Source organism: Oncorhynchus clarkii, chromosome 2 (assembly GCF_045791955.1).
Source record: "Oncorhynchus clarkii lewisi isolate Uvic-CL-2024 chromosome 2, UVic_Ocla_1.0, whole genome shotgun sequence".
In the NCBI taxonomy this organism is placed as follows: Eukaryota; Metazoa; Chordata; class Actinopteri; order Salmoniformes; family Salmonidae; genus Oncorhynchus; species Oncorhynchus clarkii.
Window position 1 is genome coordinate 87,975,023 of NC_092148.1, and position 16,938 is coordinate 87,991,960.

Genomic DNA, 16,938 nt, shown 5'->3' on the forward strand with positions numbered 1-16,938 from the left:
TGATTTGTGCAGCATAGACAACAATCAACACACATACAAAAACATTAGTTGAATCACAAACCTTTTTAAAAACAGACCTGCAACATGATTTAAAAGAAGTGCATTACACCTCAAACGTTTGCTTTTCTTCAGTCTGGGGAAAGGTGTTCTGATGTCTGGCTGCTGTAGCAGGGCCAGGAATTTACTGCAGGTCTCACCATCCTTACTGGTGCGTGTATCCAGCAAACGGATGATAGAATCTTCCGGGGCTGATTTCCTGAAGATTTATTTGCAGCTTCCTGTATTCGTGTAAAGTCACCAGTTTCTGCTCGTCTACATGCTGAAGGATGTGACTGGGGTCCGCTGACAGGACATCCGTCAGAAACGTCTTAATCTCTCTCAATTTATCCATGCTGTACCTGAGACAGAGAGATGGACACCTTGTGGGGGTTTTAGAACCTACGGAATGGGACGCAACTGAATTGAAGAATTTAACTGAATAAAATCAATATATATGACTGGAGTTGAATCATTTATAGCCTACAATAATTAGTCTAGGTAGTTAGGCCTACTTTTTAATTGGAAAAAAAACGTTGCTTTACCCCAGTTCCTCCTCGGGTTTATATTATTGATTATGATTTTTCCGAAGAATTGCGTTGGCGGCCAGTTAGACTACGAGCTCGCAGTGTGTCACAAAACTCATACAAGTAGGCCTAAATTATGTTTTCCCTTTTACTCAAAGATTAGGCCACCATATGCCGATAAATATGTTATGCTATGCCTATTAGATTAGATATTGACATACTTGACAAAGATTAGAAGCTTTTACCTCGAAGAAAACCTATATAGGGGACTGCAGAAAGATATTATGTATGTAGGCTACCCTATGTATTTGTGATCAGAATTTCCTTTCGCTTTAATTCTATTTGAAATATGGAAATACCTTATAGACTAGGCCTACTCGTCACAGCTCTGCATTTGACCAATCATCGCCTACAGGGAAGTTAAGAGAGATTCAAAACGGTAATAACCATAGCTCAACTCAGACAGCTACAGACTGTAGGTTAAACGAGACACAAATACACTGTCACCATCTATTGTTGACAAGTGTAACTACAGTTAATATACAGTATAAATTGATGGATGAATCATAAGGATATAGTAATGAATAAGAACTGTTTCTAACCCAGTTCCCTCATCTCTGATCACCTTCAAAACCACAACTCATATATCATGATGTGTTTTTCATTCAAATAAAAAGTAGCAAATATCTACTTGAGTTATCAAGAACAACCTCAACCTCTCCCTCAACGTTAGCAAAACAAAGGAGCTGATTGTGGAATTCAGGAGGATCCCAGCTGGACACGACACCATCCTTATCAACCTGGCCGCCGTGGAGACAGTCAATAACTTCAAATTCCTCGGCGTACACATCTCAGAAAAGCTGAAATGGTCTAACCACACGGACACCGTGGTGAAGGCACGACAGCGACTCGTCAACCTCAGGGTGCTGAATAAATTACTGAAGGCTATACGTGCAGCCTAACGCGCCATTTGTGCACACTGCCTGTCCTACAGGACACAACCACCAGGTGTCGCAGGAAGGCCAAGAAGATCATCAGAAAAGACTGGCCAATAAATGTTTCTTCCCTCAGACCATCAGGCTGCTGAATAGCCTCCACCCCCTTCCCATAATAAACATTCTCTCTCCTGCTGTCCCCCCCCCCCCCCCTTAATAATATAGGTTAGGCAAATTAACGTAGCAGGTTAGGAGGAGACTTAGGTTAATGTTAAGGATAGGGGTAGGGTTAGTTAAAATGCTCCCCTAACCTGCTACGACAAGTCACTTCCGGTCATAGCTTTACTCCATCTAGTCAGATCCTGCAATGTGTATTTGGGTCTGAGTGCATGTCTGTGGGAGAATCTCAATTGCAGACTCCTCGCATCCTCGCCTCCTTATCTAAACCCATTGGATGAGAAAGCCAGAGGTCCGGCCTCTCTGAACTTCTCATCCAATGAGTTTTGAGAAGGAGGAGAATTCAATTGAGTTCGCCAGCTTGTAGTTCTAATAACCGGAAATGAGTTACCTCCAGTTCGTTCAGCTATTCCTATTGGGAAAATGAATGCGGAAAGAATAGGATTTTGGGATAAAAGCCGAACATAAAGGTCTGAGGTTAATACAGGCTTTGGAGATCTCATAAGTTGTGTTCTATGAGATAATATCAGTCAGTTAACATGACCTTTATGAATTATGAAGCATTTGTGTTTTTTTCTGATTACATCAATTATTCAAAATTCACAAAAAGTGAGGTCAGTTGATGAAATTTATCTGATAGACGTATAACAAAACGTATACGGTTCTCCTAAGCCTGTGTTTAACACAGATCTTATTTTCGGCATTCCATTAATTTCCCTATAGAGCCCCACAGTGGAGGTGTCGTAATACCCATAAAACCAACGGTCAAACAGGGAAATAGTTCCAATAGTTTTCCACCATTCATTTTTCCCATAGGTAGTTTTAGAAACACTTAACATGAGGGCTGTGTTTCGTGTAGGCCTACCCTGGCGTGACATTTTCATAACACGTCCAGTGTAGCTGATTTCTGTCATTCTGATTTTGCACTTGCCCTTATTCAGTTTCAAATTGATGCTCCTCAGTAGTTGTCTGTCTCCGGTCGTGTTGCTCTGTGTCATCACCCCAGACAATAATGTCATCCATGACGTTTAAGACACCTTCCAGACCTTTCAAATGCTCTGCGAAGCACATTTGGAAAAAAACCTCTGGAGCGGACGTGATTCCGAACAACAATCTCTTGAAGGAATACCTCCAAAACGGTGTATTGAACGTGCAGAACGTCCTTGGTTCGCATCAACAACTGAAAATTCCTTGGCGTTCGGGATTTCAGCAACTACCTCGTCAATGGTACGTAAAGGATTACGTTCTCTCTTGATGGCTTTATGCATACCCGTATTGTGTTTGGCTTCACGGCTGTCCCCAAGCTGTTTAGCCATTCACTAGGCTCAGTTTGCTTGACGATGACATCCATCTTTTCCTTGTGGTTAAGTTCCTTTTTATTTTAGTGCTACAGACCCTTTTCTGGTTTTCTGAGATGCCACTGGCGATGAAAGTTTAAATATGCAACATTCTTACATTTAAAAAGTAATACTAAGGAAAGCTCAACATTACGAAACAGAGCAAATGATACCACCAACTACTCTGAGCATAGAGGGAAAAATTGGAGAGTTTGAATCCAGAAACATAGGCTGAATTTTGCTCAAATGTTGTTATACTTCCGACACCATGCAATAATACATCGCACAATGAGGCAGGGATACGGTTAAAATAACAATGTTTATCTGATGTCATGAGTCAAGTACCAGTAGAGATGAACACTTACTAATTAGTAACAACGCCACCCTCAGGCAGTCCAGGTGAGAACATGTACATACATTACAAATCTGATTGACTTTTATTTAAGGAGAGCGAATCGATATACAAACCCGAAGTCAGCTGTAACTGTCAATAGTAAAACAACGTTTAAAACAATGTTTGAGTGAACCTGAATTAAAGAAAATGAATGGTGAAGTCGATGTCATCGATACACGGTAGACTCCTCCTCACCACTCTGTAGTGGCCTAGGGCAAAATGGGGAAGGTTTACGAGGCCAAACCCAACAGTGGCGTGTTTGATAGAGGCACTTGTTGTTGTAATCATCTGGACCGTCAATCATACGCGATATAAACGTGAAAGTACATTACAATCTGATTCAACAGGCTGGCTACACATGCACCTTAGTTGATTCAACATTAAACTATATAACCTCTGCGCTTCCGCGAAACACGCCGACGGCTCAACCAATCAGCTTGAAGTATGGTGCCACCTCCTATCTTTCACAGCAGTGTGGCTGCTGCTCTGTCGTGTGTGTAACCGTCTAGATTAACTAGCTACGTCGTTTTTTACTTATTTTATTCATTTAAAATCATGTCAGCGATACTATTCCTGAAAAACTTGCACCGCGTCAGCAGAGTACCTCTCAGTGTCGCTCGACCGGTCGTCGGTTGTCTGTATCATACCCGGAAAGGAGTCTACGGTCACCGACCCAAACAAAGCCAGGGGGACACGAAGTTGCACAGTGACCCAGTCTCGTATATCACTGCACTCAATCGAGGTCAGTAGTTTTTCCAGATAATGGACATGTTGGACAACATTACCAGTGGGCAAAACCAGGTTGAATGGTATGACGTCTTATTCTGGTCGCAAACTGTTTTTACCCCCCGACTTTTTACTGACCAGAATGACGTATTTTTCTGACCACCATATTACCAATTGCGTCATAATTGTGACCTGTATATTATGTGCTATATTGTGTAGCCTACTGGTCATAGTTAAGACCTCGTCATAACTTGGTAATGACTACCTGACTACAGCGTATTACCTACTGTATAAAGTATTGCAGAGTATAACGTTTGGTATTGAAAATATTGTTTATTACATTTCTATTTATTTCTATAGTAACCAATTCAAGTTTAAATCTGCAACATATTCTTACATTTAAATAGATCAAGCAGTGGCAGAAACAAATCTACATCAAACATTTTGGACATCTGCATCATACAGTAATGTTGCATAATTCAACCACACACATTACATGCATAGAAATACTGGGACACAGAGTATATAAAGTTCAAATGTTCTATATTTATTAATGATTAATAAGAGTGGTGTGATGGGGGGGTGGATCCTCATCAAGGACCTTTGAGCACAGAAGGTGATCTGGAGCCTAGTGGTCCTGTTGAAGAGTGGTGTGATGGGTCAGATCTGGAGCCTAGTGGTCCTGTTGAAGAGTGGTGTGATGGGTCAGATCTGGAGCCTAGTGGTCCTGTTGAAGAGTGGTGTGATGGGTCAGATCTGGAGCCTAGTGGTCCTCTTGAAGAGTGGTGTGATGGGTCAGATCTGGAGCCTAGTGGTCCTGTTGAAGAGTGGTGTGATGGGTCAGATCTGGAGCCTAGTGGTCCTCTTGAAGAGTGGTGTGATGGGTCAGATCTGGAGCCTAGTGGTCCTGTTGAAGAGTGGTGTGATGGGTCAGATCTGGAGCCTAGTGGTCCTCTTGAAGAGTGGTGTGATGGGTCAGATCTGGAGCCTAGTGGTCCTGTTGAAGAGTGGTGTGATGGGTCAGATCTGGAGCCTAGTGGTCCTGTTGAAGAGTGGTGTGATGGGTCAGATCTGGAGCCTAGTGGTCCTCTTGAAGAGTGGTGTGATGGGTCAGATCTGGAGCCTAGTGGTCCTGTTGAAGAGTGGTGTGATGGGTCAGATCTGGAGCCTAGTGGTCCTGTTGAAGAGTGGTGTGATGGGTCAGATCTGGAGCCTAGTGTTCCTCTTGAAGAGTGGTGTGATGGGTCAGATCTGGAGCCTAGTGGTCCTGTTGAAGAGTGGTGTGATGGGTCAGATCTGGAGCCTAGTGTTCCTGTTGAAGAGTGGTGTGATGGGTCAGATCTGGAGCCTAGTGGTCCTGTTGAAGAGTGGTGTGATGGGTCAGATCTGGAGCCTAGTGGTCCTGTTGAAGAGTGGTGTGATGGGTCAGATCTGGAGCCTAGTGTTCCTCTTGAAGAGTGGTGTGATGCGTCAGATCTGGAGCCTAGTGGTCCTGTTGAAGAGTGGTGTGATGGGTCAGATCTGGAGCCTAGTGTTCCTCTTGAAGAGTGGTGTGATGGGTCAGATCTGGAGCCTAGTGGTCCTGTTGAAGAGTGGTGTGATGGGTCAGATCTGGAGCCTAGTGTTCCTCTTGAAGAGTGGTGTGATGGGTCAGATCTGGAGCCTAGTGGTCCTGTTGAAGAGTGGTGTGATGGGTCAGATCTGGAGCCTAGTGGCCCTCTTGAAGAGTGGTGTGATGGGTCAGATCTGGAGCCTAGTGGTCCTGTTGAAGAGTGGTGTGATGGGTCAGATCTGGAGCCTAGTGGTCCTGTTGAAGAGTGGTGTGATGGGTCAGATCTGGAGCCTAGTGGTCCTGTTGAAGAGTGGTGTGATGGGTCAGATCTGGAGCCTAGTGGTCCTCTTGAAGAGTGGTGTGATGGGTCAGATCTGGAGCCTAGTGGTCCTCTTGAAGAGTGGTGTGATGGGTCAGATCTAGAGCCTAGTGTTCCTTTTGAAGAGTGGTGTGATGGGTCAGATCTGGAGCCTAGTGGTCCTCTTGAAGAGTGGTGTGATGGGTCAGATCTGGAGCCTAGTGGTCCTTATGTAAGCATAAAAAGATAAGAAAATAAATTAACTATTGGCATAATGTTGACATGAAGGATACGACAGAACAGTAACATACAGTAGAATATATTTTACAGTCAGAATCTACAAAAGAGTTCTCATTGTCTATGTCAATTCTCTCAACTTGTCACATTTACTTACCAACTACAATGGAGCACTCATGAGCGGTATCAAAGGCTCTGTTCTTCTGTTCCTTCACACACTTCAAGTGGGACATAATTCATTGGTCATCAGTCTGAAACATAAAAAAAAAAAAAGAGGATATCAAAATTAGACAGTAGTTTGATATTGACTTTTTTTAAAACTCATCTCTAAATGTTAAAGTTTTGCTTAAACTTCTAATAAATGTTGTAATAGTCAAACAGATTTTTAGAAACACTCCACTCCATAATCCTGAGGACATTGTCCCGGACAAACACTCCACTCCATAATCCTGAGGACATTGTCCCGGACAAACACTCCACTACATAATCCTGAGGACATTGTCTCAGACAAACACACAACTCCATAATCCTGAGGACATTGTCTCGGACAAACGCACCACTCCATAATCCTGAGGACATTGTCTCGGACAAACGCACCACTCCATAATCCTGAGGACACTGTCCCAGACAAACACACTACTCCATAATCCTGAGGACATTGTCTCGGACAAACGCACCACTCCATAATCCTGAGGACATTGTCCCGGACAAACACACAACTCCATAATCCTGAGGACATTGTCCCGGACAAACACTCCACTCCATAATCCTGAGGACATTGTCCCGGACAAACACACAACTCCATAATCCTGAGGACACTGTCCCGGACAAACACACTACTCCATAATCCTGAGGACATTGTCCCGGACAAACACACCACTACATAATCCTGAGGACATTGTCTCGGACAAACGCACCACTCCATAATCCTGAGGACATTGTCCCGGACAAACACACCACTCCATAATCCTGAGGACACTGTCCCAGACAAACACACTACTCCATAATCCTGAGGACATTGTCTCGGACAAACGCACCACTCCATAATCTAAAGAGGACATAAAGAGACAAAAAAAGAGCATGACTCACCAAGGGAGGTGTCTGTTGAATCAGGACACAAGGGTTTCGCACGTTAAAGAAAGGCGAGTTAAAACAGGAGTTTATTTGCTTTACAAACGTATATTATTAGATCAGTGCTATTTCAATTGGATCTACTTAAACTACTTAAACTGGCTGTCCCCATAGGAGAACCCTTTTTGGTTCCAGGTAGAACCCTTTTTGGTTTCAAATAGAACCCTCTGCGGGTTCTACATTCTAGAGATTCTACATGGAACCCAAAAGAGTTCTACCTGGAAACAAAAAGGGTTATTCAAAGGGTTTTCCTATGGGGACATCTGATGAACCCTTTTAGGTTCTAGAATACACTCTTAGAATAAAAGGGTGGTAAGATCAGGCAATGGGGAGCTGAATGACATGTCTCTTGGGGAATCCAGTCTGTGAGACCTGTTGCAAGGGAAAAAACACTGATCATCAGCATAGCTAGTGCAAACCTAGCTCTTACAAAACTGGTTAGTAGGAATTAATACACATTGAAGATCAGAGTATCAAACAGAAGAAACAACAACATTTTGCATACACAACTTACTGTGAATGACTATGACATTAAGCAGGGATGGTTCTGCTCTCTCCTTTTCCTGGGATGTGGCAGAATAGCTCACTGGTAACTGAGATCCTCTGGCCAAGCACCGCTGATAGGCCATGCATCAGATCATTGACATATTTCAGGAACTGTAAAGACAGATGAATCGTAGTTAACCATTACCTAAGAACTTCACCAAGTTAGACTTAGCCTAGCAATTACATTGACTGTTGCACCTCAGACATCTGCCAGTTAGGCAGACATACCGAGACATGGAGAGCAAGATAGACAGCAAAACATCACCTATTTACATTTATTAGTCAGCAGGCTGGATAACTTCTGTAGTCCTGCCCTTGGTTCCTTCTTCCATCCAACCTAGAAGATTCCTGCAAAAACAGAGAATCAAGAATTGACAAAGGCAGTTGAGGGGTGTAACGTTAGGTTGAGGGGGAACAGGGATAGGCTAAATGTATTGTCAACTACAAAATACACAAAAATACAAGGATCTCTGATGAATCAAGAAACACTTCCACATTGGAACACACAATACCCCATAATGACAAAACAAAAACAGATTAGTATACATTTTGACTAGAGGTCGACCGATTAATCCGAATGGCCGATTTTAATTAGGGCCTATTTCAAGTTTTCATAACAATCGGAAATCGGTATTTTTGGACACCGATTTGGCCGATTTAAAAAAAAAATAATAATAATAATCCAAAACAAATGACACCTTTATTTAACCAGGCAAGTCAGTTAAAGAACACATTCTTATTTTCAATGACGGCCTAGGAACGGTGGGTTAACTGCCTTGTTCAGGGGCAGAACAACAGATTTTTACCTTGTCAGCTCGGGGGAGCCAATCTTGCAACCTTACAGTTAACTAGTCCAATGCTCTAACCACCTGATTACATTGCACTCCACAAGGAGCCTGCCTGTTACGCGAATGCAGTAAGAAGCCAAGGTAAGTTGCTAGCTAGCATTAAACTTATCTTATAAAAAACAATCAATCAATCATAATCACTAGTTAACTACACATGGTTGATGATATTACTAGTTTATCTAGCGTGTCCTGCGTTGCATATAATCGATGCGGTGCGCATTCGCGGAAAAAGGACTCGTTGCTCCAACGTGTACCTAACTATAAACATCAATGCCTTTCTTAAAATCAATACCCAGAAGTATACATTTTTAAACCTGCATATTTAGCTAAAAGAAATGCAGGATAGCAGGCAATATTAACCAGCTGAAATTGTGTCACTTCTCTTGCGTTCATTGCACGCAGAGTCAGGGTATATAAAATAATAATAAATGTTTTGTTTTCGAAATTATAGTTTCCGGATTTGACCATATTAATGACCAAAGGCTCGTATTTCTGTGTGTTATTATGTTATAATTAAGTCTATGATTTGATATTTGATAGAGCAGTCTGACTGAGCGATGGTAGGCACCAGCAGGCTCGTAAGCATTCATTCAAACAGCACTTTCGTGCGTTTTGCTAGCAGATCTTTGTTGTGCTTCAAGCATTGCGCTGTTTATGACTTCAAGCCTATCAACTCCCGAGATTAGGCTGGTGTAACCGAAGAGAAATGGCTAGCTAGTTAGCAGGGTGCACGCTAATAGCGTTTCAAACGTCACTCGCTCTGAGACTTGGAGTAGTTGTTCCCCTTGTTCTGCATGGGTAACGCTGCTTCGAGGGTGGCTGTTGTCGATGTCTTCCTGGTTCGAGCCCAGGTAGGAGCGAGGAGAGGGACGGAAGCTATACTGTTACACTGGCAATACTAAAGTGCTAATAAGAACATCCAATAGTCAAAGGTATATGGAATACAAAATGGTATAGAGAGAAATAGTCCAATAAATACTCTATTAACTACAACCTAAAACCTCTTACCTTGGAATATTGACGTCTCATGTTAAAAGGAACCACCAGCTTTCATATTGCCAGGTCGCATTTGTAAATGAGAACTTGTTCTCAACTTGCCTACCTGGTTAAATTAAGGTGAAATAAATAAATATGTTCTCATGTTCTGAGCAAGGAACTTAAACGTTAGCTTTTTTACATGGCACATATTGCACTTTTACTTTCTTCTCCAACACTTTGTTTTTGCATTATTTAAACCAAATTGAACATGTTTCATTATTTATTTGAGGCTAAATAGATTTTTATTGATGTATTATATTAAGTTAAAATAAGTGTTCATCCAGTATTGTTGTAATTGTCATTATTACAAATAAATAAAACAAATCGGCCGATTTTAATCTGTATCGGCTTTCTTTGGTCCTCCAATAATCAGTATCGGCATCGACGTTGAAAAATCATAATCGGTCAGCCTCTAATTCTTGCAAGTTTTGTAAAAAAACAAAACTGAATATACCATTAACATAAGTATTCAGACCCTTTACTCAGTACTTTGTTGAAGCACCTTTGGCAGCTATTACAGCCTCTTCTTGGCTTTGAAGCTACAAGCTTGGCACACCTGTATTTGGAGATTCTCCCATTCTTCTCTGCAGATCCTCTCAAGCTCTGTCAGGTTGGATGGGGACGGTCTCTGCACAGCTATTTTCAGGTTTCTTCAGAGATGTTTGATCGGTTTCAAATTGGGGCTCTGGCTGGGCCACTCAAGGACATTCAGAGACTTTGCCCGAAGCCACTCCTGCGTTGTCTTGGCTGTGTGCTTAGGGTCGTTGTCCTGCTGGAAGGTGAACCTTTGACTCCGTCTGAGGTCCTGAGCACCCTGGAGAATGTTTTCATCAAGGATCTCTCTGTACTTCATCTTTCCCTCTCTGTTCATCGTTCCCTCGATCCTGACAAGTATCCCAGTCCCTGACGCTGAAAAACATCCCAACAGCATGATGCTGCCACCACAATGCTTCACCTTAGGGATGGTGCCAGGTTTCCTCCAGACGTGACCCTTGGCATTCAGGCCAAAGAGTTCAATCTTGGTTTCATCAGACCAGAGAATCTTGTTTCTCATGGTCTGAGAGTCCTTTAGGTAACCTCTGCCAAACTCCAAGTGGGCTGTCATGTGCCTTTTACTCAAGAGTGGCTTCTGTCTGGCCACTCTACCATGAAGTCCTGATTGGTGGAGTGCTGCAGAGATGGTTGTCATTCTGGAAGGTTCTCCCATCTCCACAGAGGAACTCTAGAGCTCTGTCAGAGTGACCATCAGGTTTTTGGTCACCTCCCTGACCAAGGCCCTTCGCCCCCGATTGCTCAGTTTGGTCGGTGGGTCAGCTCTAAGAAGAGTCTTGGTGGTTTCAAACTTCTTCCATTTAAGAATGATGGAGCCCAGTATGTTCTTGGGGACCTTCAATGCTGCAGAAATTTGTGCCTTGACACAATCCTGTCTCGGAATGCTACGAACAATTCCTTCGACCTCATGGCTTGGTTTTTGCTCTGACATGCACTGTCAACTGTGGGACCTTATATAGACAGGTGTTTCCCCTAACCCGGACAATGCTGGGCAATACTTATGTAAATTGGTTTATTTCTTTTTAATACATTTCTAAACATTTCTAAAAACCTGTTTTTGCTTTATCATTATGGGGTATTGTGTGTAGATTGACGAGGGGGAAAAAAACGTATTTAATCCATTTTAGAATAAGGCTGTAACGTAACAAAATGTGGAAAAAGGGGAAGGGGTTGGACTCGGGAAGAGCTCGGCCTGCATGAAGCCCCCTGATGCCTAGTCCCCTGAATCTCAAACAGAATAGGTCCGAGCCTAGCATGTTGACTGGATACAGTGAGCCACAAGACCCTAACCCGCTTTCTTCCACCAAAAAAAGAGATTTCAACCAAGTGTTTGGTTTTCGCCAGGCATAATGGGACCCATGTCGTTCAAAAAGTTACACTTTTTGAATCATCTGTCCATAGAACATTCTTCCAAGAGTCTTGATGATCATCCAGGTGCTTTTTGGCAAACTTGAGTAAACATTTTGGATGACATGGGTCCCATTTATGCCTGGTGAAAACCAAACCCTGCATTCCACAGTAAGAACCTCATACCAACGGTCAAGGATGGTGGTGGTACTGTGATGGTTTGGAGGTGCTTTGCGGCTTCATGACCTGGACGACTTTCCTTAATAGAAGGAACCATGAATTCTGCTCTGTATCAGAGAATTCTACAGGAGAATGTCAGGCCATCCGTCTGTGTGCTGAAGCTGAAGTGCAGCTGGGTCATGCAGCAAGACAATGACCCAAAACACACAATTATGAAAATGGCTAAAAAGCAACACATTTTAAGTTTTGAATGGCCTAGTCAAAGTCCAGACCTAATCCCAATTGAGATGTTGTAGCAGGACTTAAAATGAGCAGTTCGTGCTTGAAACCCCCCTAAGACAAGTATTTCCTACCTCATACATTTATGGTTGAAAACCCACAAATGTTGCTGAGTTAAAGCAGTTCTGGATGCAAGAGCAGGCTACAATTCCTCCACCGCAATGTGAGAGACTGATCAACAACTACAGGAAGTGTTTGGTTGCAGTCATTTCAGCTAAAGGTGGCACAACCAGTTATTGAGTGTAAGGAGGCAATTACTTTTTGCACACAAGGGGAAATGGGTGTTGCATAACTTTTGTTAATAAAATAAGTATATACTTTTAAAAAAAATGTAAACTCAGGTTCACTTTATCATATTTATTAGATTTTGGTTGAAGATCTGTTCAAATTCAGTCTAAAAAAAATATGGAAAAATCAGAAAGGGGGCAAATACTTTTTCATGGCGCTGTATTCATTCACCTATTGTTATTGCAGAACAGATGAAGTGTTGTTGTTCAGTTGTTGTAGTCATTGTCGTCACTACGTATCACAACTACACTTTTACTACTTGCTTTAATTAGCATTTAACTGGAAATGTGTCTAATGCTTGTCATAGACTATGGATATCCTCCTACCCCCCCCCCCTCACATAGACTATGGATATCCTCCTACCCCCCCCCCCCCCCTCACATAGACTATGTATATCCTCCTACCCCCCCCCCCCCCCCCCCCCTCACATAGACTATGGATATCCTCCTCCCCCCCCCCCCCCCCCCCCCCCTCACATAGACTATGGATATCCTCCTACCCCCCCCCCCCCCCCCCTCACATAGACTATGGATATCCTCCTACCCCCCCCCCCCCCCCTCACATAGACTATGGATAGGATATCCTCCTACCCCCCCCCTCACATAGACTATGTATATCCTCCTACCCCCCCCCCCCCCCCCTCACATAGACTATGTATATCCTCCTACCCCCCCCCCCCCCTCACATAGACCATGTATATCCTCCTACCCCCCCCCCCCCCCCTCACATAGACTATGGATATCCTCATAAATATCCTACATAAAAAAGGCTGTTGTTTTGGGACAGTCTTTGTCCCTGGGTAAATCCATATGAATTAAATCACTTTTTTGACAGTATCCCTTTTGATTTAAACAAGTGTAGTTTGTCAAATGGGCACGTACACAGCTTGTGGATCTTTACAAAACTGCTAGAGTGAGTATATTTTTTAAAAATGTGAAATATTTTTTTCTTGCTGATATCGGCATATGTTTTGAAAACCATTATGAAAGCGACGATTATAGACGTTAAAACACAGCGTTGGAATTGTAGTTCACATGGAGCCATGTGGGCGACTGTACCTGCCAGCTGTGACACAGCTTGGGATCGAACCCGGGTCTGTAGTAACACCTCAAGCACTGCGATGCAGTGCCTTAGACCGCTGCACTACTCGGGAGGCCAAATAGATTTTAACAAACAATTGATCCCCCCCAAAAAAATGCGGCCCCTCCGTTGAATTTCGAAATCCCGATGTGGCCCGCGAGCCAAACAGTTTGCCCACCCCTGCCCTACATCATCTGAGGTTTTTGTGTTGTGCCTGTCATCGGTTGAGACACAACATGCTCTTGAATACAGGATGGGTCGTCATTTCAGTCATAGAAATAGAATGAATAGAATGGACCTATCCCTTCAGACCACTGCACTTTAGCTGGTACACCTTTTTAAATTGAAATGTTAACTTGTAATTACTACCATAAACATGATTGCTGGTCCATCCACCCACTGTTGAATGCCAACTTAAATGGTCATGTCTGTTCTATTGTCTATATTTCTGTGATTACAATAGGTTTCCTATGGACGATTGACAGAATCATTTAAAACAACAGATATAAAATTAGTACCACAAAGATCGCTGTTTAACTTTTCCAGTGTTGAAGACATGGATGTCTCATGCAATGGTGGAGTATGCCAAATAGGTCAACTTTGAGCAGCTGTATCTCTTGAATGTTTTGGCATTCAGGTCCAAATGGTCACTTTGTGAACACTTCTACAATGGGCAAATATGCATTGAAGGTTTCATTCAAATCAAAATGGATTTACCCCCCTCTGTTTACACAGACCATGGGCTAGCACGCCTGGTGGAGGCTTACCGAGCACATGGACACAAGGCTGCTAAAATTAACCCTCTACTGCCTAATGACCCAGTGGAGGACAGTGTGCCAGAGATCAACATGTTGACTGGAGCTGTACAAGGACCCCTGAACACATCAGGTAGGCTATGTCTATGTGGTCTATTGACTTCTCCGTTAAATACGTTTCTAAAGGGAGAACACGTCATTGATTTTAAATCAATCTATCAATAAATACACTTCACATTGATGATGCATAGCAGTGTTTTCTAGTATCTTCCTACTACTACTAGGCTACTAGCTAGATACTACTAGGTAGTTATACTGTAGTGTAGGTAGTAGGGAAGCCTTATGGAGAGGTCAATGTTAAACCCATCACCAAACATTCTAATTGCTAAACCAACCGTTGTGTAACCAACCGTTACAGTTGAACGCTAAACCAACCATACCAATTCAATGGGAAGCGCCTGGAAATGGCTCGCAGCACATCAATTTAACAATAACACGTCAACTTAACGCAGGCTCTCTGCATGGCTCTCTGCATGGCTCTCTGCATGGCTCTCTGCATGGCTCTCTGCATGGCTCTCTGCATGGCTCTCTGCATGGTGTCGCCTGGGATGAAGCATTTTCAGTGACAGTCACTAATAATATGTCATACCTCAGTTTTTACAGTTTATACCATGGCATTGTTGATGACTAATTTCTGATTGGTTTGAAGGGCATTCTAGAGTGCATTTATTTCCCTATAATGCACAAGGTATATCATCAGCACAGTATAATTCAATGGCTATAGTTCATTCTTACATGTTCTATGTTTGAGCTGCTTTTGAAAGCAAAAGTTGAGTTGAAAACATTATTGTCATTGTTGAATTAGATTTTCATAATAGCAAGCTAGGACCCAAAGATTTGTATAACTAAACTGTCATTGATCTATCTGTGATAGGACTGATGGATTGATTAGCTAAACTATCAAGTCTATTTGTGTAGTTAACTAAGGCAACTACTGTAGCTATCTAGTAAACTTGCTAGGTACTTCAGTGGATCTTGAACATGTCTATTTTCAAATGAACACATTTCTAGCGGTACATTTGTTAAATTATAGCCATGGTATAAAAACGGATAATGAACTCTGGACTCAATGCGTTCTTTGGAAAAGAATACAACTCCGTAGAAGATTAGTTCCACTCCGCTAGCTAGCACGTCGAGAAGCACACCATCCACGTTGTTCATTATTTTCCAGAGAACACATAGCCCCTCGTTGGTTATCACTTACATAATCACTCCTAAATAATAGACCACTCAAATGCAGGTAATACACATGAATTAGTGGATATGATTCAGAGGGTAAAATCACTTTCTGAAAATTGGGGATGTAAAAAGGGCTTTATAAAATACCCTGAATAACTCAAATGTGTCTATAATATCCATCACCTGTAACCCTACATGGAGATAAGGAATTCATAATCGTCTCCTCCTTGTACACTATTGCCTCACATGAACAATACACCTACATGTTCTGTCCTGCATACTGCAACATGTTTGCGACCAAACAGATCTTACTCAGGCGGGGTTCACCTGATTTAAAAAATACAAATCTTCAAGAGGAGACTCTTATATATGAACTCCTTTTCGTCCAGGACTGCGGCATTTTGGTAAAGCGGAGGCGTCGGTGGAGGAGGTGATTGGCTACCTGGAGGAGTCCTACTGTGGCCGCATTTCCATAGAGACCAGTCAGCTGACCAGCCTGGAGGAAAGGGAGTGGCTCGCAGACCGCTTCGAGCAGCTGAAGAAAGAGATGTTTACTGCGGAGGAGAGGATAAAGTTGGCCAAGCTCATGCTGGAGTCACAGGTAGATGGATGGAGGGAAGGTTAATGGATGATAGGAAGGAGACCTCCACCGAGGAGAGGATAAAGTTGGCCAAGCTCATGCTGGAGTCACAGGTAGATGGATGGAGGGAAGGTTAATGGATGATAGGAAGGAGACCTCCACCGAGGAGAGGAGAGAACTGGCCAAGCTAATGCTGGGGTCACAGGTAGATGGATGGATGGAGGGAGGAATGGATAGATGGAGAAACGTTGTCGTACTGTATTTATAGGCTAATGAGCTTTAATTGCCTAAATAATGAAAACTAGTATCTTATCTAATATCAGAGTAAAGTGATTATTTTATTAGCGAGGATGAGGTGGTATTGTTTTTATCAATGTTACTTTTCTTTTGGTCCCATTTCCAAGAAAGACTGAGACAGATCTTGCTGACTTATGTCTTGATGTATTTTGCCTTTATTTTCGCCAGAAGCCATTGAGAACACATTCTCTTTTACAATAACAACCTGTTTCTTCTTGTGTTACCTCAGGAGTTTGATCACTTTCTGGCCTCCAAGTTCTCCACGGTGAAGCGTTATGGTGGTGAGGGAGCAGAGAGCATGATGGGAGTGTTCTACGAGATGTTCCGTCTGTCTGCCCACAGCGGGGTGACGGACATCGTCATGGGGATGCCTCACCGCGGGAGACTTAACCTCCTCACGGGGCTTCTGCAGTTCCCACCAGAGGTCAGGGTTTAGACATCTTCGAGATCGAAGGTCATGGCTGTAATGGCTACCATGAATGACCCTGTGGGATAACTAATAAAGATGGTCTCACACTCCCAGTCGTATGAATGAACAAATGTTTTGGCACCAATTGTC

General features: G+C 42.8%; 1 protein-coding gene across 2 annotated transcripts in view; it reads left to right on the forward strand.

Moving 5' to 3' along the window:
* The first annotated feature begins 3,599 nt into the window (after nt 1-3,599).
* The window catches only part of LOC139375841 (2-oxoadipate dehydrogenase complex component E1-like), a 38,391-nt gene continuing 25,052 nt past the window's right edge, over nt 3,600-16,938 (forward strand). The window contains exons 1-4 of one of the 2 annotated variants that reach the window (XM_071117757.1): nt 3,600-4,148; nt 14,244-14,396; nt 15,892-16,103; nt 16,609-16,803. In XM_071117757.1, the coding sequence (XP_070973858.1) occupies nt 3,962-4,148; nt 14,244-14,396; nt 15,892-16,103; nt 16,609-16,803 (747 nt within the window). In that variant the 5' untranslated portion in view covers nt 3,600-3,961. The remainder of the gene's footprint in view (nt 4,149-14,243; nt 14,397-15,891; nt 16,104-16,608; nt 16,804-16,938) is intronic. The other variant, XM_071117767.1, reaches the window with a different exon arrangement.